At 55.0% G+C, this 24,377-nt stretch overlaps 1 protein-coding gene across 3 annotated transcripts; it reads left to right on the forward strand.

Moving 5' to 3' along the window:
- Positions 1 to 2,146: 2,146 nt before the first annotated feature.
- On the forward strand, positions 2,147 to 24,299 carry CYGB (cytoglobin). 3 transcript variants are annotated; one of them, XM_056360316.1, is made up of 5 exons: positions 2,147 to 2,251; positions 3,717 to 3,930; positions 14,593 to 14,824; positions 15,416 to 15,544; positions 23,824 to 24,299. In XM_056360316.1, the coding sequence occupies exons 1-5, from the start codon at positions 2,179 to 2,181 to the stop codon at positions 23,884 to 23,886; spliced, it is 711 nt and encodes a 236-aa protein (XP_056216291.1). In that variant the 5' UTR covers positions 2,147 to 2,178; the 3' UTR covers positions 23,887 to 24,299. The 3 variants fall into 3 exon arrangements, 2 of the variants coding, with proteins under 2 accessions (XP_056216291.1, XP_056216301.1); XR_008825609.1 differs by having other exon boundaries at positions 2,148 to 2,251; positions 15,416 to 16,821; XM_056360326.1 differs by lacking the exon at positions 23,824 to 24,299 and having other exon boundaries at positions 2,148 to 2,251; positions 15,416 to 20,893.
- Positions 24,300 to 24,377: the final 78 nt, after the last annotated feature.

Consider the following 24,377-nt stretch of genomic DNA (forward strand, 5'->3'; position numbering starts at 1 on the left):
CCCCAACCCTGTCCGGCTCAGAGGGAAAAGGGGCAGGGGCAGGGCTGCTTCTCTGGATGCCTTCGGCTTTACCACGCTAGTGACTCCAGCCTTATTTCACTTAGAGTCCCAGGACTTCTCCTGTTCTGGCCAGGTGGGTGTCTCGAGGGTATGGAGAACGGGTCCTCACTGGACTCACACACACCAGCATCAAGGACTTGGGGCAGCTGCTGTGGCTCCTTCCCAAAGCGCTCCCTGACAGAGCTCATGGGGTCTCTTCCCAGGGTCACCCCAACTAGTGGTGTTTGTCAGAAGGTCCCAGGGAGCTGACTTTGCAGGGGACACAAGAAGTCCCCCGCTTTTCTCCAGGAACCAAATAATGAGGATATCCCTACTTAAGGAAGGTGGGCTCAGCCCTGAGGGTCTGGATTTGGGGTTTCTGCCTTAGCCCCAGAGACAGCGGAGGAGTCAAGGGTGGGGATCTGCCATCATCCACATCCCACACGCTGTGGAGCTGAAGTCTCAGGCTTTTTTGCCTTCACCTCCCACTCGAGGATTGGGAGCCAAGTACATTTCTCATTGCACCCAGCGCACAGGGAGGAGGAGAGGCAATGTAGGAGGGCATGGGGGGAGTGGGAAAAGCCATCGGCAGGTGGATACAGACCCCGCAGGAACACAGCGAGCTGTGAGCAGAGGCTCTGAGAGCCTGGAAACCCCTCCTCACCCCCTGTGGCTGTGCAGATGGAGGATGGCTTGAACAGGCATTTGATGTCTCCCTGCTGTGCAGAAGCTGTGGAAGGAGCAGGGACCTTGTCATGGGGACAGGTCCATGGGAAGGAGGTGGAAAGCAGGAGGGCTGCGATGCTCGACTAGAGGGGGGAGAGGGATCAGGGTGTTAAAATGATTTGGGCTATGAGAGAGATGGAGTGATTCCTTCCATATGGATTACCCAGCCTGATGTTATCTCAGCGTTCCCACTGCCCATGGGGACCGAGTCCTCTGCCCCCATCCCTGAGCTCCATGGCCCTGGGCCACCCTGCCATGGCAGTGGGCACTGTGCTGAGCTCCCCTCTGGGACAGCAGGCAGCAACCACAGGCATCTTGGGCTGGGCAGAGTGAGCAAATGCCATCCCAGCCCTCAGGGCTGCCACCTCCCTTCGCACAGCATCTGGCACCAAAGGGACCAGGGGGTCACCCAAGTCACTATGAGGCCGTACAGGCTGGCCGGGCTGCCCACCTGCCAGTGCAGTCCCCAGCTGGGATTTTGTAGCAATGGTGTCAACACAGCATCTTTCTCCTTCTGGAACAAGTTGTGTCCTAACCCTGGCCCTCGAGAGCAATAGTCATGGGGAACCATGGAAATGGGCGGCTGGCACCTGAGAGCATGTGCCTGTGCTCCTGTCCCGATTTACGTCCCATGTCTGGGATGAGATGCAGAAGTTCAGGGCCATTGGGGTTTGTTTGGGATTTTGAGGCAGCAGAGCATCGCTGTTGCTTTAGTCACTGTATCCTGGTTGTGGAGCAGGATGGTATGTGGGAATGGGGCTGGGTTCCTGCCAGGGCCAGATGTGATGCCCCCAAAGAGGGAGGCAGAAACCTTGAAAAGGCTGGGGTATTTCTCACTTACTTCTCTAATATTTTCTAATATTCTAGTATTTCCAAATGGAGACTCTTGAGCCAAGACCCTTTGCTTCCTGGTGCCAGGGAGCGAGGCGAAGCGCCCGCTGCAGCCAGGCTCACCATGTACCAGGCACCAGGCTGCAAGCCCAGTACCGACCCAGCCACAAGGTCCAACAACTTTGGAGTCCTTTTCCTTAAACACACAGCAAGTAATAACTTAACTAATGCTCCACTTAGATTTTTGCCCGAGTGTTCATATTTATCAGAAATTGAGTTTTTTCCCTTTTGAAAGCGCTAGTGCTGCATTGCGGTTTTGCTTTGGTTTAGGCTGGGTCTAAGCAGAGCACGTCTGCCCCTGCATTTTTAAGGGAGGGTGATAAGCTTGGCCATGCCATCCTGGGTCCAGAGGGGTTTCTCTGCTGCATGGTGGCCACCTAGGCACATTGTAGTTAACGTTTGAGCTCAGGCTCATGGATGCTAATCCCAGTGGCTAAAGGATGGAAAGCAAATATAAACATTAAGCTGGCTGGTGAAAATCCAATGGTTTGGAAGCCAGGGGTCATGTTATCGTGGACCTGAATGAGCCCAACCTCTGGCCAGGTAGGGTTGGCCACACTGCTGTTTCTGCACTGGTGGGTTTGGCAGCTTCCAGGTGAGTTGAGCTTTGTGCCCCTGAGCCGTGGGGTTCACAGATGTGTGGGGGTCCTGGTCTGTCCCCACAGAAATTCAGCGGGGGACCCACAGTGGGGGACCTGTGGGCAGCAGCATCTTCTCCACCAGCGCTCCTTAGATTCACAAAAGCAAATCTGTAGACATTGCTGGTCTGGCTGCTGTAAACGGGAGGTGGCCGAGGCTGGTTTGGAGGAGAAATACAGCAAAAAGCCTCGACAGATCTGCAATAACAAAGCCTCAGCCCGCAAATGGGCTCAGCCACCTCCCCAGCCCCAGCCTGCCCGGGTGTCGGAGCGGCATCCTCAGCCTGTCTGTCCGTCTGCCTGCCTGCCCTGCCAGGGTGCGCAGCGGGTGGGGGAGGTGGCTGTGCACACCAGGCTGCTTCTCTTGTCTCTGATCCCCCTCTGGGGGATTGTCGGTTATTACATGCCTCTGTAGTATTTTCCTCCTCTCTGTGCAAATGGACTGTGCTGCGGGTTTAATATGCCAGATTGTCAGGGAGCTGGAAATGGCATTTGGGTAAAAAAACAGCCCAAAAGCACACACACAAAGGCAGTGAGAAGGCTGGTGTGGAGGTGTTCCCGCGCTCCTTGTCCCTGCCAAGATGCTACCAGGAGCTATGCAATCACAGAACAACAATAATTTATTCATTTCATGAGTGCCTTAACTCTGGATCCCTGTACGATTGGGTCCTGCCACGAGAGCAAATTAAAAAGTCCCCGTGGGAAAGACCATGATCTCTCCTGCATGGCAGAGAGATGCTCGCGGGTGGGGGTCCCTCGTGCTCCCCTATCACCCCGACTCTCCATGCAGCCCAAAATTCAGAGGCAAGCGACGGTCTGGGTCTGTCCTTCAAAACACAACCACCTACAAAACAAGGGAGCACAAGGGGGAGAGCCAAGGCAGAGCTCAGCGCAGCCAGTGGTTGGGATAACTTCAGCTCGGCACTTTGGATTCTGAATTTCCTCTGAGCTGTTTGCAAGGGCTGAAAAAAACCCCAAAACTTCGAGCCCTACCTTCCCCCCGCCCAACTCTGTCCTGATGTTGCCCAGAACATCTCCCTCATCCCTCCCATTCAGGGGGAAAAAAAAAGAGAAGGAGGGAGGAGTGGGAGAGAGGAGGAGAGAGGGAGAAAGTGAGCTCACGTTCACACGTTGGTAAAGAGGCTGGTCTTGCAATGCCTTTGAATATTTTACTTTTAGGCAGTTCCCTATCAGTCAGCCACACAGATCCGAGCTGAGCTGAAGCTAACTACAGCCATGGACAGTACTAGGAGATCTGAAATCTAATCGCATGCATCATACCTCCGGGATATTTTTTAAATTACATATATAAACACACTGACAGGCAGCCGCGCTCACACACACACAAATATACATCCACACGTCGGCAGAGCCGCCAGCACCCGCACGGCCACTGAGCAAACACCTTGTCTCTTCTCGCAGGATATACCCGCTCACACACATCTCTCTTTATCTCCTCCTGGCTTCCTGGAGGATCGTGCCGGCTGTTTTCCATGGAGAAAGTCCAGGGAGAAATGGAGATTGAAAGATGGGAAAGAAGTGAAGAGATTTCAGACGCAGAGAAAAAGGTTATTCAAGAGACATGGAGCAGAGTATATGCAAACTGCGAGGACATTGGGGTCTCCATACTCATCAGGTATTTAAAAAACAAACGAAAAAAGGAAGCAGCAAATCCAACTAAATCTCTTTATAGCTGAGAAAGAGGCAGAATATATATAACTGAACTGAAATGAATGACAGTGAGTGGGGAGCTGGCTGGGTGTATTTGCTGGCTGGGAGCAGTGAGGGTTTCACAGCACTCCTCTGATTTCCACACCTTTGAGCCGGGTGTGTGTGTGGGGGGGGGGGGGGGGAGCGGGGGGAGCCTTGCTGGGGACTTTGAGGGAAGCTGCTTCCATTGCAAAGGTCACCTTAGCCCGTGGACAGAGCTGGGGGGGGCAGCTTTGGGGGAGAGTGGTGCTGGGCTTGGGTGGTTTGGGGGTATTTTTTTTTACACACACACCCCCAGTTAGCTGTGTGTGGATGGCATCAGTACGTAGCAGGCTGGCGGGTGAAATAATGCAAGTTGGGAGCCAAGATAAAACCCAAGCAGGTGTGTCTCCGAGGGCACCATCTGTCCCTTCGGCGGCAGCGTCGGCAGGAAGGAGAGCACTGAAGTTGGCGGTGGAAGGGCGATGTGGGGGGCACAAGTGGGAGAGGGTGGCAGCGGGGGCAGGGACCCAGCCGCCCCAGGAGCAGGGTGCAGAGTATCACCCGACGGTGTGGGGCTGTGCAGCAGGGACGGGCAGCTCACAAGCCCCGTGTCTGCACCTGAAACCAAAACAGGGGAGATGCTGTTGAGGTGAGGAGCAGGCAGGTGGGGTTTTGGGGTTTCTTGCATTGTCTGGGGGTGCAACCCTTGTCCGAGTACCCTGGTAAAGCACCGAGTGGGAATCCCACGGGATCCCACAGACGCCAGGAGTTTGGGGTATCACTGGGGTGCAGCACCAAGAAGCTGTTTCCCTTATTTAAGAGGGAAGAGGCTGACGGGCAGTGGGAGGAGAGGGGCAGGCGACATGCCTGCGCTGACCTGTTGGCAAACAGCAAAGATGCTTTCCAGAGAGACAGAGCTCCCACCACCCATCCCAGGGAACAGCAACGCAGGAACCCCCCTTGGCCAGGCTCCTGCCTGGACCCAACCACAGCCAGCCCAGCCAGCAGACAGGAGGCTGGATTGTGTCCTTCCCATTTTGCTCCTGCAGCAGGGTACTGCGGGTGCTTGGAGAATCCCTCGGATGAATGCAGGGCTTATTCATAACAACCAAAAGTTTTCCAAGAGGCTGAGAGCTAATGCCTCCAGCCCACGGGATCTGCAGAGAGCAGAGGCTCCCCGGAGGTGAGCAGAGCTGGCTCCCCTCCAGGCTCCCTGCCAGCACTGCAATGGGATTTTCCTAACAAGACCCCTCCGCGGAGAATCCAAAATGACTTTGAGTCCCCTCTCCACCTCCTCTCAGAGCCAGCTGGTGACTAAGCCCGTTCCCCCACGGCCCCCTGTTCCATCCAGCTGACTAGGGTGGTCAGGGGGTGCAACAGCCCCACGGCTGGGGATACCAAACCCACCTGGGCTGGGTTCAAAGCCCACACATGGCAGAGGTCTGGGCGATGTAAAATTCCCCTTTTTCCCATAAGCTTCAGCATGGGGCTTGGCTAGCAGCTGTGCACGGCCAGCTCCTTGCCCAGCACTCAGGTCATGCCGTGGCCCCATCCGTCCGCACAGCTGGGTGCTCCCCTGCCCGCAAGCACAGGGTGGGTGGCTGGGTGCTCGCGGCTGGTGCCAAGGGACTCATGGCAATGCCAGGGGGGGTTCACCCAGGGTAGCTCATTGCTTTTGGTGTCTCCCTGTGTGCAGTCATGGGGCCCAGAGCACGGCTAGGGATGGGGGCAGCAAGGTGTGGCAGCGGGGACCATGTGGCTGAGCTCTGATCCTGACTCAAACTTTCCCAGTAGAAGTTTCTGGTGCAGTTTTTTAATTTTTCCAGGGTGAGTTGTGGTGCCGTGGTGAGGGGTTTCCCCCTGCTGTGCCAACAGGGCAGGACTGAGCTGCTCCCAGGATGAACACTTGCTCCTTTGGAACCTTTCCATGCTTGGCCATTGCATGTGCCATGGCACATCCCAGATAAACCCCACCGCCTGCTCCCTCAGCCAGAGCTTCCCTGGGATGCCTAAAGTGAGGTCTGGACTTTCAGTGCATGTCCCTGATGATGTGGTGTCGTTTGGGAGAGCTACCGTCCCCTCCAGCAGCACTGGCTGGAGCAGCGCACCTGCCTGCCTCCCCGTGCCATGGCTCCGGTGGCTGAGCTGCTCCTTCGGCAGCAAACCCCATCCCCAAAGAGGGCTTCGTGCTGCTGCCCTGAGCCCCGCTCCCCCCACCAGCTCCGATGAGCAAAACCTGAGCTCGCCTGGGGAAGCGTGTGCCTGGTGAAAGCAGGGCAGCCCTGGCTGGGCTTGGGAGCACCGGTAGCCACTGCTTTCCCAGCTGTGTTTCCCAGCTGCCATCAGCCGCTGGGAGAAGTGGGTCATGCGTGGAGGCCGCCGGGAGCCCGGGTGGCGCGGGCAGGCGGCAGCCGCTTCCCAAGACATGATTCAGCAGCTCCAGAGGTTGGGGCTGGGGAGGGGACAGTGGGCAGCCACTGGTGCGGTGTGAGCTGACCTGCCTGGCATGCTCTGGGTGCATCACATGCCATGTGCTGGGGGCTGAGAGCTGCCCCAGCCAGCCTCCGTGCTTCACCTGTACATGGCTCATCACCTTCTGATGGAAACTGAGGCAGAAAGGGATGGGCACAAGGGTGGCCAGGGAGGGGGAAGGGGGATGCACGGCTGCAGGCCCCCCTTTGGTGCAACTCCCATGTGCAGGGCAGTAAAAGCAGGCAAATCTATTAGTACCCACATTTCTGTTGTCAGGGTTGTGACCAGGTTGTTGCCTGTGTCCAGTGGCAGAGGGTATCTCCACGCTTTCCTGCTCTGTCCCCTCTCCATCCCTTCAGAGCCATTGAAGGCAGGGAATGTTTTTTTTTCCTGCGTGGGAAGGTCTGGGGGTTTGCAGCACCTCTGAACATAGGAGGTCGACATGAATCTGAGGCCTGATCCTGTGCCCCAAGGGCAAAGGCAGGGAGGCAGTGATGCGCACCCAAAAGGCAGCGATAAGGAGGGCTGCAGTGCCAGCGTCCCCCAGGAGCCCAGCCTGGCTCACTCTGCTCCTCCTTCAGCCCCTGCTCAACAACCTCCTCCTCCACCCCCAGCCTTTCCATGCTTTGCTGATGGGGAAACTGAGGCACAGAGCTAGCCATCAGGTTTCCAGCCTTCATGGGGAAGCGTTTGAAGCCATAGCAAAGCCCTGCAGTCCTGCCAGCAGCACAGTGGGGTCCTGATCTCACAGGGTCTCTGGCATCCCAGGGGACATAAACATGAATAATGGGGACTGCTGGCTGAGCAGCCACCAGATCATGGGAATCTGCGCTGTGTGGTTAAAGCTATGTCACTAATTGACAGTTTCCTCGGTGGGGGAGCCTCGAACCGGAGGAAGCACAATCTCCTCTCCACACTCATCTTCCTCCTCTGGAGCTCAGGGGCCTCTGCAGGCGCCATCTCGCAGCCTTAACCCTTGCTGGAGCTGCAGCTGGAGCCTCGACCTGTCTGGGGCCATGCATATTGACTGAGTTTCTCCCAAGTAGGCACACCGGCCATCACGGCTAGGAGCCCTGGGCTGCAGCTCAACCCTACCCTCTCCATGCCCCCCGGCTCATTGCTGTGCCTCAGTTTCCCCATCTGTAATTTAGGAATCGGTCCTTTTTGAAAAACATCCCTCACTAGAGAGTTCAGAGCAGGGAGCCCAGGTGTGCGAGGGGAGTAGGGCAGCCTCCAGCATCTGCATTAGCCCTCGTGTGCGGCACAGGAGCCCTTTGAGTGCGTGGCTGTTGCTCCCCAAGCACCTCCCTTTCTCTAATGCCCTTGCAATGGCTTATTGCCCATACCCCACGTTCTGAGACTGTGCTGGGGGGTGCCAGCACCCGGCTGGCTCAGCCCTCCTGTTGCCCACCCTTCGTGGCATGCAGGGGCTGAGGGCACTCAGGCAAACAGGGCTGAGCGTCAGTGGGGGCTCGGGACCCTCACTCCTTTGCAGACCCTGACCAAGTCCAGGACGGCAGGGCTAAACCCACAGTCTGTCCTGATCTTCAAACGTATTCGCTCCCACACCCACACACACGTACTGTGGTCACAGATGTGGGACCACAAAAATTTGCGGATCTCATCAGACGATAAAACCCAGGGACAGTTTCTATTAGCTCCAGGGCAAATCTGCACCAAATGTTAATTCTGTGCCAAGCTCAGGCAACGCAACCTGCCACATCCACCACAGGCTGTGCCACATCCACAGCATTTCTTCACCATTGTTCCCTCCAGCTCCACTCCAGCTCCAGTAGTTTTCCAAATTTCCAAATTTGTTACCTTTGCCATCACTCCTGATGTGCTCTTTCCCTCTCAGGAGGTGTAGGAGGGGAAGCAAAGGGATTGCCAAAGTAGAATCAGGCCCGCAGATTTCAACAGCTCCTTAGTCTGAGCTAATACACCTGGATTCAGACAGTTTGCAAAGAACTTTGAAATATAAAAGCACTCCCTGGATGCCAGATATTGTAAGTTTTAGGTTAAAATAGCAAAAAGCCTGAGCAGGAGTCTGGCAACGCAGAAACCCCCTTTTTTCCCCAGCTGAATCCAAAATAATGGGTTGAATCCACCCAAAAATGGCATTTAAATAAATGATTTTGCAGCTACTCCCAAAGCCAGCATTTGCTTTGTGGAGGGGTCCATAGGGAAGGGGTCCATTCTTGGCTGCCGGAGGGCAAATTTCCGAGCAAAGCAGCTCAGAGAGATCCTCCTGCTGCAATATCTCACTTTGAAAGGGCCCAGTGAAAAGACTGGCCTTCTGTGTGGCAATGTCCCTGTCCCCCTGTCCCACAGCTTGCCACACACTTGCAAATCGCTGTGGTCCAGCTGGAGAGATGCTTGCTGGGCAACAAGGAGAGCCCGAGAGCAGCAGGACACTGCTCTGCTGGCAAGGACACGCACAAGGAGCATTTTCCAAAACCACGGCTCCCTCCCGGGTGGTGAAGGGGGCAAGTGTGGGTTTTGTCTAGAAACAGCCCCTGTTTGTAGGGCTGTGTTGTCTCTCTGATCGCAGCACCTGGAACCGGCCCTTTCAACGCTTCACGGCCAAGGTGGCTGCACGGGGATCCCTGCGGCACATCCCGCACCAGCTGCGGCTTCGGGGCTGCCAGCAGCTCTCAGGGTGAGCCGAGAAGAGCCTCTCCCACATCCCCTGTCCCAGGGCTGCTTTTGCATCACCTGTGAGCTGCACGAGGCTAGGGGTGTTGAGTAGGATCTTTCAAGAGCCGTGAGGGGTCAAGAGGTGGCCAGGAGGCCAAGAGAAGCAAAGGCAGAGGGGGTCAAACAGTTTCCATGGCTAATTTCCCTGGCTATGGCCGAGGACATGCTGGATGTGTTGGTACCAGCCCTGAAAATCCCTCCCCCAGAGCAGGAGGCAAGGGCCAAGTTTCTGCTCTGCTAACTGGCGCTATTAATGATGCTGCTGCAGTGGAGCGGGGCTGTACCTCTGCACGCAGCCTGGCGAGCGCCCGTCTGCGGAGTTTCAGCACTTATTAAAGTCAGAGAAATGTCAGGACAGCCCTCGCCAGGCTGGCACTGGGCATGGCTGTGGAATGGAGAGTGCCGGCTGGCTGGCAGTCCTGCCGGAGCACAGTGCCAGGGGAAGCGGCCGGCAGAGCAGCTGGTAACGCCAAACTGGGGCTGCTGGGAATCGGCATGGGAGCATTGGATGGGACAGTGGTGGTGGGCACCAGCAAAAATTGGATTCCCAGTTTTGCTGGGTGGATGGTGGGTCCCGGCACAGGAAGCACATCCTTGTGAATCTGGATTACCCCTTCCCCACCCAGCTGGGGTTTGTCTTCTACATCCAAACCCCTCTGCTGTCCCTGCAAACTCCATCCTCACCCTGCATCTGCCTTGGCAACAAGAGTCACATTTTAGCGTTGTTTCCAAACACCTACAGTTCCTGCTAGCCATGCTGGCCCTGCTTGGCAGAGCTGTAGGAAGGGTGCTTGGTGCGGGGGGAATGCTGGTGGCAGGGTGGAGGGGGCTGACCAGCCACCCCTGCGTGCTGCTTGCACCCAGCAGGCAAGGACGCAGGCAGGGACAGCAGCTTGGCAGCGGAGAGGCGCAGGGACACAAATGAGGAGGGCCTGATGGTGATGTGGATGAAGGCACTAAGAAAAGGGGACTGCAAGAACCATAGGAAATGGAAGCCATGTGGGAAAGCCCCTTTAGCACTGTTAATTCATTTATCTGATGAAAGCTGTCCTTACCTCAGCCTGAAGTTTCATCTCTGCAGCCAAGAGGCTCTGGGCTGAATCCACACACGTGGTAGGGGAAGACAACAGCAAGGAGGACCTGGAGGCGTGAGCCATGCACATGCAAGCGAGCAGGACATGCCCACATGTATTTGTCTGCATCTTTGCTGCTGGGTCCTCTCCCAGCCTCACTGGGGTGTCCCAGTCCCTCTGCCCTGGGGCTCTGCAGTGCCCGGGACATGACGGCCTCCAAGGATGGCTCAGCATTGTGCTGGAGGCTGCTCTGGAGGCTTCGCAGCAGGACATGGGCTTCACCTGGAGGAAGGCCAGCTATACCTCTTCTCCCTCAGCTGCAGAAGTCGAATTTAGTATCAGTTAAATGTGGGTGGACTGGGAGCTTGACCCTTTTCCATCCAGCTCTCCCTTGCCAGAGCTGGAGATACTTCCCACCACCATCTCCACCGGTCCATGAGCCCTCAGAGACAGGACATGGGCAGAGCTATGCTGCAGGAGTGAGCAGGCACCATCCTCTTCCTACTCCAATTAGATCTGCCTTTTTCTGTCTTGCTGAGTAGTGGCATTGACATGGCTGGGCCTGTTCTCACCTTGGGCTGGGAGCTGTAACCACAGGCAGCACCCTTGCCCCAGCCTGAAAATAGGATGGTAGACTACAGGTGGCTGGGAGGAGCAGGGGGAAGGTGCAGGCAGCGGTGAGACAGCACTCAGCAAAATAAACAGCAGCATCACACACCACCTACCTACCCATTATCAGCTGCTTTGTAGACACCAGAGCAGAAAGGAAGCAGAAGTTTGAAAAGGGATGCAGAGAGGCTCCAGGCTGTGTTAGAGAGAGTTTCTCCCACGTAGGGAGGATGAGGTGAGGTGAAAGCATTGGTAGGAAAATCTAGCAAAAAGTCTACGAGTGCTGGCTGGGGGCTCAGCTGAAGCCTCCCGACAGCTTTGAAAGCTCCCTAGCATTCGTCCTGCAGTTTGCAAACGGGGTAAGTGAAGCATCAAGGGTTTCAGTGCTCAGGGGGACCAAGCCAGCAGCACCCAGGTGTTCTCTTTCCAGCTGGGGAAGGAAGATGGCTGGGCTTGGCGATTTCCTCCATGCAGGGTTTGCTCTGCAGGGTCTGGGAAGAGGGAGAGAGACTGGAGGAGAAGTGGCATCTCTCCTGAACAGAAAACAGGCTCTGCTGCTGGGAATGGTTGTGTCCTTAAAGTTGTTAAAAGGACAAAAGAGAGGAAAAGCAATCCTGACATCCTGTCCGTTGGGTCCAGATGTAGCTCACAGAGTACAAATTAGCGGGTGCAGAATGGAAACACTTAAAAAGAAATTTAATGAGATTGGTATGCAGGCATCTGGTTTCTATCAATCATCATTTTGTGTGATATGCAATGGTAAATATAGTCTTTTTAATAACTCCGATGAAGAAAAAGAGCCCAAAACACACACAACAACCGAACAAAATTCCAGAGCCTGAGATGTTTGAACTCTGGAAATATGTTCTGTAGATGGAAAAACCCCAGCTGACACCTCTTCTAATTCACTATTGTTTGAGTTATTTTATTTCTTCCTTCCCCCCCCCTCCCCTTCCTCTGGTTATATTTAAACTTTGTGTTAAATTAATCTTCTCTGTTTATTAACAACTACCACTAAGCGAGCCTCCTTCCCTCTTCTTCTTGGTTCGACAACTCAAATATTTGCTCTAGGCCAGAAGTTCTTGCTGCAGGCGCCTGCCTCTCCCCACCCCTGTAGAGGTGCTGGCCGAGGAGAGGTGCCTGCGGGTCTCTGGCCGGCCATGAATTTGCTTTTCAACTTGAAGCTGGTTTGGGCTCCCCTGTTTCACTTCTCCATCGCTGAAAGTGAGCAGATAGCATGTGAGCTGGGGGGTTGTTGGTTTTACATACCACCAGCATCACCGCCATCCTTCCTGCAGGTCCCTTGGGAAAACTGCTGGGCTCAGCTCCCCCAGGGGTGTCACCTTGAGGGTCTGCAAAGGTGGGGAAGGTTAGGAACTAAATATTTGGATCCTTCTGTCACCTGACCTTGTGCAGGTTGGGGAATTTTTGGGGTTTAAAAATTTAAAAGAGCCTGGTGGCTCTTTTTGGTGGGTCTCTTGGCAGGCGGATGCTGTGGTTCCTGGCAATGCAGGGGTCAGCCCCCTACCTTGCTGTACTCTTCTGCTGAAAAAGGCTAGCCCAGACCAGGATTTTTTCTCAGCTTGTTCCCTGGGTCTTCACATCATCATGCCCTTGAGCTGAGATCAAATAGGGCTTTCTAGGGAATGCCTGATGGTTTGGGATTCAGAGGCTTGGGCATGCATTGACCGGCTGGCAGCCTCCATCCTCTAAACTGGGGTAGTCTGTGGGCAGCAAGTCCCACTTCCAGCTGCAACCCCTGCTCCCAGTGCCTGAGGGGAATGTCTGCCAGAGCTGGAGGGTGAGGGGGAAAAGATCCACTAGCAGGGATGGCAAAACTCTTAGGTCCGACCTCGACCTCGGCAGTGTGTTCACTGTCTATAGCTGGAGGGCTGGCTGGAGCTGCAGGCTCAGGGGCCGCAGCAGCTTGCGCAGAGGTGGGGAGGGGCAGGATGGCAGGAGAAGTATGCTGGGGCCAGATGTAAAAAACGGTCCCATTGAAACGAAGAAGAATTTTTTCCTTCTGCGGAGAAATGCTCAGGGCAGGAGTCTTGAAACCTGGGAACAGTGTTGTATGTATGGCCCCAGCCAGGGGGACCAGTAGCCGTCTCTGACAGCTCAAGCTGAAGGTACGGACTGAGCATCTCTGTGCTGACAGGAGCTGGAGACAGTCAAGCCTGGGAATGATTTCTCCCGACAGGGACCAGACGTGTCAGGAGGAGCTTTGCCCGGGGGGAGGCTGCACAACAACAAGAGTTCTGTCGTGGGTCCCCTCCAGGTTTTAAAAGTAACACCTTGCCTCCCCCTTCCACCTTCCTTCCTCCCCCACCCTTTCCTACACTTACTCTTCACACCTCCGAAACCTATTTTGGGCCATCTGATGAATCCCAGATGCCTCAGGGAAGCAACAGAAGCGGTGGTGCACTCCAGGCACTGCTTCACACCACTTCCTTGGCAATACCCCCTAGCTCTTGCAAGCCAAGGGAGCAGGGAAAGGAAGAGAGGGGGAAAAAAGAGGATAATGAAGTGGTAAACGAGCCTAGTCCTCAATATTGTGATTATTCGTGGAGTGGTGAGTGGGGGAGAGGATCCCACCTGGTCCTGGAGTGAGGTAGCGATTCTTGGGAGAAGAAGTGGGATGCTTCACATGGCTTGGGATGATGCTTGGGGTGGGGGTTATGGCAGGCTAGAAGAGGGGAGGAGGCAATATGCCTGGAGCCCAGGGTGATGGGGGCAGCCCTGGGAGCTGCCTGCCACCTCAGGAGCATCCTTCACTGGTTCAGGTGAAGGGGCACCCAGGAGGAGGCAGGGAGAGCCCTGTCAGAGAGGGGGAGCTGGGTGAAAGGGGGAGCAAATGCCTCTATGGTTCTCTCCAGTGTAAATCAGGTGGAAGGGGTTGGTTAACACCACTCGAGCATCAGCCCCAGCTGCTGAGAGTGATCTGCTGCAATGCTGGCACCAGTAGTCCCAGCCCCTACACCCTGTCCTCTTGTGCCCTTCAAACACCCACACCATCCAGCTCCCCGGGGAGCTCAGTGCATCAGCTGCAACCACAGCTTCATTTGCTTCAGCTGCATTTCATTGGGGTTGATTTAATCCTGCAGGCAAGAGAGTCCTCAGTCTCTCAGAGGGGTTGGCTGGGTGTTTGGGGTATCCTTGTGCTGGGGACAACAGCTCCTGGCATAGGTGAAGGGTGATGTGAGCTCAGGGCTGAGATCTTGCTAGGGATTCTGGTGGTGCTGATCTGTGAGATGTGGTGGTGTTGTTGGGGAAGGGGGTTGCTCTGGGTGGCAATATAGGAATAAAGCCCATGGGGCCAGGAAGCTGCTGTGGGGCTTGGGGAAGAGGGGCAGGGAGAGGCTGGCTGGGATAAAGAGAGGTTTTTGTGCTCATCTCCAGCTCTCTGAGACAGGACCGGATGGTTTGATGTATGTCGGCATGACTACAGCATCTGGTAGGCCTGGGTGGAGTCTCTGGATATCAAGAAACTCTGTCTTGCCTCTGCTTTGTAGGTTAATATCCAGCTGTGATGCCCTTGTAGCAGATAGGGAAGGCTGTGGAGAAAGGCATTAACCTGCTGATTTTTAGGCAGCTGAATGTCACAGCTCCTGGGGAATGCAATGAGAAAACCAGCTCTGACTGTGTTAGATGCAGGGGAGCTTTTTCCAGCATCTCCACCATTCCATACTTTGCTTTAACCTCTCAGCCTGCTCTCACCCTCCTGATGGCATTTTGTATCTGTTCTTTTTTTGAAGGTTTTTTGTCAACTTCCCGTCGGCCAAGCAGTACTTCAGCCAGTTCAAGCACATGGAGGACCCGCTGGAGATGGAGAGGAGCTTGCAACTGCGTAAGCACGCTCGGCGGGTCATGGGTGCCATTAATACTGTGGTGGAGAACCTCAATGACTCCGAAAAGGTCTCCTCCGTTCTGGCCCTGGTGGGCAAGGCCCATGCCCTCAAGCACAAAGTGGAGCCCATCTACTTCAAGGTAAAGGACGGGAGCAAAAAAAATTGCTGGGGTGCTTTAGAAATTAGGAAGAGGGCAGGAGAGAGAGAGCCACAGCGAGCTGGTGCTGCCTGTCCTCGCCCGGGGGAGGCTGGCTGGCTGGTTATGGGGTTGCTCCCGATGCAGCTGCAGTGTCCCACTGCCATGCTGTCCCACGCAGCCCACCATTCCCAAATGGAGCCACTGCTGCAGCATCACGTGCCTCCCCCAGGCCAGGGAAGTTCACCTGCCTGTGCCCTGCCTGCAGCCCCTCCAGTGTGGCTGTGGTCACATGTCCCTTCTTTTAGAAATTAAGCATGATAGGAGGGAATAAATTTGAGGTACCCACATTAGGGAAATGCTTGACCCTGCAAGCAACACCCCCAGCCTCCTCCCTGCTGGGGCAGGCTCGTTACCTGCCCTGCCCATTCCCTGGGGTCTTGACAGACCTCCCAAACCTCTGTCTGTCCTGAAGGGGGTGGCTGTTTCCAGAACTCAGCCGCAGGGTTAAATTGTTTTTGGAGGAAAAAGCTAAATTTGCTGTGAGCCTCTCCCTGGAGAGTTATTAACCCTTTGCTGTCTGCCTCCCTCCAGAAACTCACCGGTGTCATGCTGGAGGTCATTGCTGAAGAATACGCTAATGACTTCACCCCAGAGGCACACGGCGCCTGGACGAAGATGAAGACCCTCATCTACACCCACGTGACGGCGGCGTACAAGGAGGTGGGCTGGGCGCAGTACCCCACCGCCACCCTGTGAGCGGCCAGGGGGCCAGGCGAGGGGCAGGGAGGGCTTCGCTCACCCCAGGACTTCACTCTGGTCTCTTCTCAAGATCTTTGCTCAGTCTGGGGAGCCTGGTAGGGCCGGCTCTGTTAGCTGCCAAGTCACAATTTGATCTCCATGGGGTTTAAAAAAACCAAACTAAATAAGCCAAAAGAATAGAAGCACAAAGGGTGTGGGTGGGTCAGAGTGAAGCAGTTGCAGGGGATGTAGAGTGCTGGTTGGTTGTTGGCTCCATCTTACTGTCCTGGCCTGTCCATCACCACCTCCCAAATCCTGCACCTCGCTTGCACCATCTCACAGACCCTTGGACAAGCACTGCTGTGCAGCAGTGATGTGCAGCCCTGTTCACTGATGTGACCCTTGCTCTCCATGCAAAGCCCCCGGGTAAACCTGGCTCCTTGCTTTTGGGGGCACGATTCTTATGGGAACCACCAGCTGCCTGGCTGGCACCAAAAACGCTTTGCTTCGCACTTTCTGCACTCACCTGGCAGGGTGGCAGGGCTGATGGCTGTGGCCAGAGCTGCTCTCAGCTGTCCATCGCCCTGCACTAGGGACCAGCAGCAGCCCTTGCTCTCCCGTCATCCACACTCCCTCTCCTTGGCTGGCTGTTGCAAACCCTCCTGGGGTTGGAAGGAGCAAAGTGGAGGGGAAAATGTGCTCCTCCAGTGTGAGGGAGTGGGAAAGGAGGGATTTGGGCTGCCTCCCCTCGTGGCTCAGAGCACAGTGCATAGGTGAGATCCCTGTTCAGATGGCAGGAGCTGGTGAGCCCACCCGTGGCACGTGCTGTGCCATTGCCTTGGGAGCTGGCATGTGTAGGTCTGTTTGCCCAGCAGCCAGCAGCAGGGCAATGCAGGGACAGAGGGCTGGGGTGGCTCTGCCCAGCTTGGTGAGAAGTGGGGTTCAGGCTGTAATCAGGAGGGGGAAAGATGAAGTGGACATAACAGGAGGGATTCCTGGGTGTGAAGAAAGGTCCCTGCTCTGTTAAAATTAATAAATAACTTATTACATACAGCATATTCCTGCCCTCTTGTGAAACCATGTTCCTTCAAATAAAGTGCCTGGTCAAAATCAGCTCATGCAGGAGCTGTGTCCCTACTCGGAGGCCAGCAGTGCTCCTGCGGGTGCCTGGCAAAGGCCCCCTCCCCCCAAAGTGAGATGTGGCTGCAGGGCTGGCAGCCCTCATCCTGCCTCTGATACTGACTTCTGCAGCTCTGTGGGTGAGTCTGCTTGGTTTCTGACTGTTTCGCCTTTGGTTATGAAAAAGGGAGGAGGAGCAGCCCTGTTGCCTCCTACACATATGTGCTTGGATTTATAGGACACTCTGGGGACTGGTTGGCAAAGGATTGGGGACGAAACATCGGATGTGCTAGGAAGCTTTGGCATCCCTATCACCCAGTTATTTCCCAAAATGTCTCTCTTATTTTTAGAGCCCTAGCATTAAGGGCAATGTTACCTGTTGAAGTGGGAGCGGGGGGTGGGGGTGGGGTGTCCCTTCTGAGACTTTCTCTGGTTCTCATTCCACTACTGCCCTGAAGAGCTGGCAGCTTTCTGGGAGAGACCAGCTCCTCTCCTGGATGTTGGCTTGACAGGCAGTGAGCCCACAGTCCCCGGCTGGCGTCTCCACAGCCACCTTGGGGACATCCCCATGCCACAGGGACACTGCTGGAGGTGGCAGCAGCAACTTTTCCTGGGGCTGACCTCCCTCCCCTGGAGCAGCCAGCCAGAAACTCCTGCTTTGCTCACCCACAACCAATTAATCTGTGCTTTTAATCACCCCTGGGGAATAGGGTTTTTCCTGTTTCTGGTGTTTTGCTTCCATGCCAAGGGCCTCCTCTGCCCCCCAGCCCTGGCACTGCTGGGAGGGTGGCCAGCATCAGGTGCCTGCTCCCAGAAAAGCTCTCAGTGGAGTTTTCCCCTTTCCTCTCTTGGCTGTAACAGCAGGTTTCTGCTCAGGGTCTGTGCGAGCCTGTATAGACGGGCAAACCCCTGGACCCTAGCCCTGCCCTTTCCCTCACTCATACCAAGATGCTGGCATGATCCATGGCTGGGCAGCAACCTTGGGCACCGCTGCTCAAAGAGCAGGGGAGGTACACCTGGGGGGAAATGTCTTCTCCTGTTCCTCTGGACTCAGTTAGATGCAGCCAGGAGTTTGTGCTGGTGCCCTGGCTCTGGGCAAAGAGGGATTTGGGGAGGGATGCAACCTCCTGGCTGCATTCCCCAGTGCTCCCTTGCTTTCCTGCACAGCCCTGGGACAGGGTTAGTCCCCAAAATAGTGCCAGGACTCCACTAATGACATTACAGCTGCTCTCTAGCCTTGCAGTTCTTTCCTCCCTATGTCTTACAATATAACAGGTGGAGAAGAGTGATGGGGCCAGGAGCAATGGCACATCCTGGGCATCCATGGAGGGATGGGTGGAAATACCTGCTGAGGGCACAGCTGTCCTTGGCACAGCAGCATGCAAGGTCAAGGGGTTTATAAAAGGAAGGGATGGGCACAGGGTGACAAGTGATACTGCTTTGCTCATGTGGTGGGCTGTCATTTAGAGTCAGCACACCCAAAATTCAGCTCACCAGCCTGCACCAGTGAAGGTGCCAGCAGCTGATGCCTCCAGCTCATGTCTGAATGTCAAAGCAGCCGCTCGTCCCTTGCAGGGTTGGTGGAGACATCCTTCAAGAGGCAGCTGCTGGCTGGGGTCAGCATCAGGCCTGTGCAGGTGGGAAAAGACCTGTTCAGTCGTTGACTTTGTGCCAGCACAAGACTGGAGAGCAATTGCTCGGAGCAAGACTGTTAGATTTTATTTTTTTGGGTGCATCACAGGACTCTCATTAGCACAGCTTCACTGATTTCTGCCAAAACCTTGGGGCCAGCAGCGCATATTTTCAATGAGTTCATGTACTCCCCATGCTCTGCGGATGCTGGGCCAAGGATGTTTTCGTACCAGGGATGTTTTATCTTTAAACAAAGTTCACACATTAACCTTTGAGCTTCATATTCTCCAGGTGGGAATTTTAGTTTCACAATACAAACTCTTCCTCTCCCTTCCCACAACCAAAATTTGGATCAGTCATGGTCAGCAGGGAAGCGATTTTTCGGGTGACTCTAAAGTCCCTGCGTTCATGCCCAACCTACCCGAGTGCCTTGGCTTTGGGGGAGCATCAGTGAAGTGTGTCCCCTCACCTTTGAATGGGGCTTGGTTTCTTTATTCTTATTTTTTTTTGCATCTCTAGAAAAATCTGACCCATGACCTTGTGCACCCACGCATGTGTGCTGCGCTTGGGTTTTTTTCCAGGCACATTTTTCTAAAGCAAATCCAGATGCATGCAGCTGCTGTCCCTTGAGGACTGCCCCCCCCCCCATGAGCCAACTTGCAGGCCAGTTGAATATATGCAAACAAAAACATATTTATTTTTACCAGCACTGCAGGAAGTAAAATGAAGCAGGGAGGGCTCCTGGGGCAAAACTTGCGAGGGGAAGAGATGGAGATAAAGCAAACGCCCCCTCTTTGCCACCTGCAGCAGAGGAGGCATTGCTTAAATCAGGGAAAACTCTCATCTGGAGATAGATGAAAATTAACAGAAAAAGGAAAAAAAAAAAATCATTCTGGAGTGACAGGGCTGATAAACACCATGTTAAAGAGCAGAAAGGGAGGCCAGGTTCCTGCTCCAAGCATGGCTTTCCGGCACAGACACCTGCACAGCTGCTCCCTGTTACCTGTTGCCCCCCCTGGAACCCACCACAGCTGGCTGGGGACCCCCTTATCCCCTCTTCCCTCCAGGCCCTGCTCGCTGGGGCTCGAAGTTTCCCCTCCCAGCGTGCCTGGGCTGAGGTAAGGGCGCTGCCCATGTGTGCTTTGGCTCTGCTTTGCTCTCCTTGGTGGTGACAGGTAGGGACCGACTTGTAAATGCGGTCTCCCAAAATTCACAGGTGGGAGCTGGGGGCTCAGGGCATGGCAGCTAGGGACTCCTGGTTTGTTCTCTGCCCTGGAGGGGACCTTGATGTCCCCCAGCTCCGTCCACCTTCCCCAGGGATGCTGCCGGCTGCTCCTGCTTGCTCTTCTCCTCTCTGATGCCCGTGCCATTGCGGCTGCCTCTGTGCAAGCTGAGCTCAGGTCTCAGCTTCCACCCCTGCAACCAGGGCAGGATCTGGCCCCTGGCTCAGCCAGCCTCTCTGTGTTAGTGTCAGCACTGGGCTTGGGGACGTGTGACCTGGGTGGGAAAGTCTTTGTCCCCCCTGCCATCAGCAGATGAGTGCCGAGTGAGGGGGGGCATTCAGTGTCCCTCAGGCAGGGTCATCCCCCGCCCCCAAGCACCTCATCCTGGATGTCTTGGGGGACACCCGCTCATGGCAATCAGCTTGTGTCCCCCCCACCCCACATTCAGCGCTGCGTTTGGTCAGAGGCAGGTCAGCGCTGGAGGGAATGGGACATTCTGGGTTGGGATGGGACACAGATCCCATCCACCTGGTGTCCCCCTCCAGCCAATGCTCATGGCAGGTATAGCTCCATAGGCACACAGCCAGCCAGAAGGACACCCCACTGCCACCAGAGCTGGTTGGACGAGGAGTCCTTAAGGACCTTATGCCACCACCCTCATCTTCTCTTATGGTGAGACAAATCCCCAAGGCAGCCAAGCTGCAGGTTCTCCAGGGGGACTCCTCTTGCATCTCTGCCAGTTTGCTCCAGTTTGCCCCAGTAAAGGGGATCCCAGCATCTCCCTGCTCTCTGGAGACATGCCCAGTGACTTCAGTGGGGACCAGATTTTGGCTGGCTGGACTCTGGCACCAGAGCTCAGCCTTCCCTGCCCCTTGCCAGAGGGAAGCTGCCCCAGTGTGCTGATGTTGGTGCACAGGCTGCTCAGGGCCAGCACCAGCGACGCCAGACAGACGGGTGGAAGGGAAACCCATGAGCTAATCTTGGACCAACTTACAGAAAGGGATGGATAAAACTACCCACCTGGGTCCAACCTCTTTGACAGACTGCGACGCTAATTATTTTCCATAGCTGAAGTTGTCTCTAATTGTTAGTATGTCTTAATGAGTCCCACCATGACCCACCGACATGAGCCGGCGTGGTCTGATGTAACTCCGTGTCTTTCCTGTTACAGCTGCGGATACTGTTCATGTGTGTGTTTCTCGGTGCTTCTGTGCTGGTTTTATACATGCTGTTCCGTGTACGATGGGTGTAACTTGTTTTTCTTTTTGTAGGTTTTTAGTATGTTTGTAACCGGACAGAATGGTGTTATTAAACTGAAACTTGTATCTTCAGTGGATAAATCAATCAAACCACTCCAGCTCTTCTTGGTTTCTTTCTGGTGGGGTGGCTGCGAGGTGGGGGGATGTGGGAGGCTGCCCTATGGCTAGATGGGTCTGTGGGTTCCTGCTTGCTCTGAGGAAACCAGTGAGGGAGCTTCGTGGCTGGAAAGCAGCATCCAAAGGAAGAGATGTGCCCTTCACTGCCCTTCACTGCCCTTCTGCACCAAGGGTGGTAGAGGTGGCTGGAGGAATTCTACTTACAGGCTCAGGTGCGAAGGGGAGGGTCTGCTCTTCCTCCAGGCTCTTTACTTGGCTTCCAGGTACGTTGTGCAAACCTCTGAGGGCTCTCCCTGAATCAGCAGCTCTTTCTGCCTTCTCCAGCCTGGCCAGCCCAAAATGCATGCCAGGAGGATTTGCTGCATGGGACCAGCCGGGGACTTTGCCTCCGTGGCACATGAATCCTGGCAGGATCCGAGATGAAGGCTCCTCTCTGCTGCAGGAGGCAGAGTCAGATTTGGCTGATGCTGGCCAGCTTTTCCAAAATTGTTGGCAGGGGACGGGTGGACAGCAGACAGACAGATGTGTGTAATGGTCCCATAAGCCTCATTTCTGTGGTGTGTAAGCTTGGGAAAGAAATCTGAGCAATCCTTTTTATTGTGCTCCCCTGCTGATGCAGAGTACATCAGCACAAGTCAGAACGGGCTTTCAGGGAAGGGAAAGCCTATCCCACCAGGATGGTAGAAACCACCAGCGCCTGGCCACAAGCAATTTTAAGGGGAGCAATCTTAGGTTTAGGACCCTGGTCTGAGGCTGGGGGGGGGGCGCTCAGTGGGGTCTGAGAGGGAGGAGGGCAGAGTTTAGGGCCTCAGAGGCTGCCAGGGGTCTTGGGGAGCCTGGCACTGGCATGTCTCCTGTTGGGCTGAGGGCAGCAATGATGTTCTCCAGCCCTGCACGTGGTGGAGTAGCTCTTCTGTGGGCAGGCATGTGAGCTACTCGGGGTCCCCAGGCTACAGGGACTGGGGTAGCCATGCAAGGGGAGCCTATTTCTTCCCCTGAAGCTTAGCCAAATCAAGTTAATCTGGCCATGGCCATGCCAAAGGGAACCAAAGGCCAACTCACGTGGGGAAGGGAATAAGTGCCTAGTTCAATCTATCTTCTCCCGCTTCATCTTTTTTTGTGGCGAAAACCACTTGGTGCTGTTAATGAGATTAATAAGCCATCCTCAGAGTCTCTGCTGCATCCTGTATACACTTCCAGGCAGAAGCGCATGGTCAGCAAAGCCTGCACGCTGCTATGGTCCAGATGGGAAACATTAGCTTTGAAACCACAAGCAAAAGAACTGGCCAGCTCAGGAGTAGGGAGGTTGCAGTGGGGACCTGAAGCTCTTAGACTTTTGCACACTGGGCTGAGACTAGCCAGAACCAGCGGTGGCCACAGGGTGCCAACACGGGGCTTGTTTTTCCAATGGCTTCTTGAAAAGGAGCTGGGATTTTCAGCATTACCTTGCAGGGAGAAAATATGTACACAGCCCTTCACTTTGTACTAATATTTACCCACAGATCCTGTCACTTCAGGGTGGCTGTGACGATCGCACTGTGACCTGGACCTGGTGGCCACACCGGTGCTCTGCAAGCACTGGTGGAAAAGGGAACAGGGTGGGAGACTGAGGCTCACGGCACACTGGAAAATTGACCTAGGCACCTGGGTGATGGGCTGACACCCTCTGACCACCCTGTGCCCAGGGAGGGCTAAAACCACCTTGTTTCCAAGTGTCACAGCCTGGCAATGCTGCTTTCCAGGAGGCACCCCTCGCCCAAGGGAGCTGGTGGAGATCCAGCTCTTGGAAACCACCTTGGTGGCTCTGGTGATGTTTTACAGGCTGGGAAATGAAGGGAGAGGGGATATTTGATAGCTAAGGCATGGCATGGGGTGTGCTTCCAGCCTGTCTCCCATGGTCCGGCCCTGGGATAACCCCTCTACCCCACACCACTGGCCATGGGGTCCTGTGCCTGCCATGTGCTGGAGGAATTACAGCTCCATGAGCCCAGTGCAGATGTGGGCTCAGAGGTGGCACATCACTGTGTGTCCATGTCCAGTCAGTGCCCAGAGGCAGCCAAGGGGAAAGCCAGGAGATTACTGTGAGGGACAGCCAGAAATACATCTGCAAGGGGGAGATTAAAAAAGAGAATCTGCAATAACTGTACTGCACAAATACCTATGAAAAACCAGCCCATGTGAGCTGGCGGTGAGGACAAGTCCTCCTTTGTGCGCTGGGTGGCACAGGGCAAGAAACCTCAGGGGAGAGAGCTTGCAGGCTCCCACTGGCTTGAAGGACACATACCTTCTTTTTCTTCATTATCTGCACCGAGATAAGAGCTGGGAGCTCCAGGCTTTGCTGTACAAACCGCCTTATGGCCACCCTCACCAGTGCGGGGTTTTTGGCAGCTCCTTGCTCAGAGCAAAGCCCCTGACAGGGGGGAAAAAAAGCAGGAAAAAATCATCCCGCCCGGTGGGGCTGACACTGAGCAGAAGCCAGCCCCTCCTTCCGCACCCGGCTCCTCTTCTGCTGTGCCGTCTGATATGGTTTATCTGAGCAGCACTGAATGTAAACACTGTCAGCGCCGGCCAGGATTAATTCCCGGGAGTTTGGCAGCCAAGTGATGAAATAACAGTGCTCAGAGTGGGAAGTGCACGTCTCAGACTGAAAAATCCTCCTTGCTAATTTGCAGCCAGGTTTCTCTTCTCCCAGGCACTCTTGAGAGAGAACGAAGCCAAGGGCAGAGGGAGGATGGGGGAGAGGACCAGGAGGAGGAGGATGGTTCCTGGGGAGGCAGGCTGGGACCTAAGGAAGTGGGGAAACTACACGTGCCCCATGCACAGGTGCTGGCCCTACTGCCAGGGATGCAGGGGTGGGGGGGGACAGGGCCTGCAGCCCCCAGCCCAGCCCAATCACCCTCTGGTTTTGCAGGACCCCCCAGGTGCCAGCGGAGGAAGCAGTGCTGAAGGCACCGAGGTGCTCCCGGACACCTGAACCCGCGCAGCTGGCACTGTGCCCGAGAGGAGCCCCCCTTTGCTTTCCACTTGCTGCTGGGTGGGTGTGCATTAGCTGGGGGGGCACTTGATGTCCCCATGCTAACGAGCACCTGCGCCCCCCAGTCTGGGGAACAAACCAGCAAAAAAGCACGTTCCCATTGCTCACCACATTAAACACCATGAGATCACCCGAACAAAACAGCTTTGCTGCTGGGAGGGCTCCCATCCCCACACAGATGGGACATCTATTGCTGTTAATTACAAATCCTTTTTATTCATTGACAAGTATATCTGCTTTAAGGGAAAGCTTTAGAAAACTGCCCTGCAGATGCTGCTGTTTGTATGTTTGATCAGTTTTGAGGCTGATGTTCCAAACAGCTCCTGAAATAAAATAATCGTTGGGCTCTGGTGCATTGTTGTGGTTTTATATTTATGTAGCAGAGGGGCTTGTTTTGGGGATACTTTTCTGAGAAATAATGTGATTTTCAT

The sequence above is a fragment of the Falco biarmicus genome, chromosome 1 (genome assembly GCF_023638135.1).
Source record: "Falco biarmicus isolate bFalBia1 chromosome 1, bFalBia1.pri, whole genome shotgun sequence".
NCBI classification, from domain to species: Eukaryota; Metazoa; Chordata; class Aves; order Falconiformes; family Falconidae; genus Falco; species Falco biarmicus.

Bases quoted from the DNA above. Each gene is read 5' to 3' on its own strand.
- CYGB (XM_056360316.1), top strand. From the start codon at position 2,179: ATGAGCCCAACCTCTGGCCAGGTAGGGTTGGCCACACTGCTGTTTCTG. The intron at 14,825-15,415 runs GTAAAGGACGGG...GCCTCCCTCCAG, and splicing joins TGGAGCCCATCTACTTCAAG to AAACTCACCGGTGTCATGCT. The intron at 15,545-23,823 runs GTGGGCTGGGCG...CTGGTTTTGCAG, and splicing joins TGACGGCGGCGTACAAGGAG to GACCCCCCAGGTGCCAGCGG.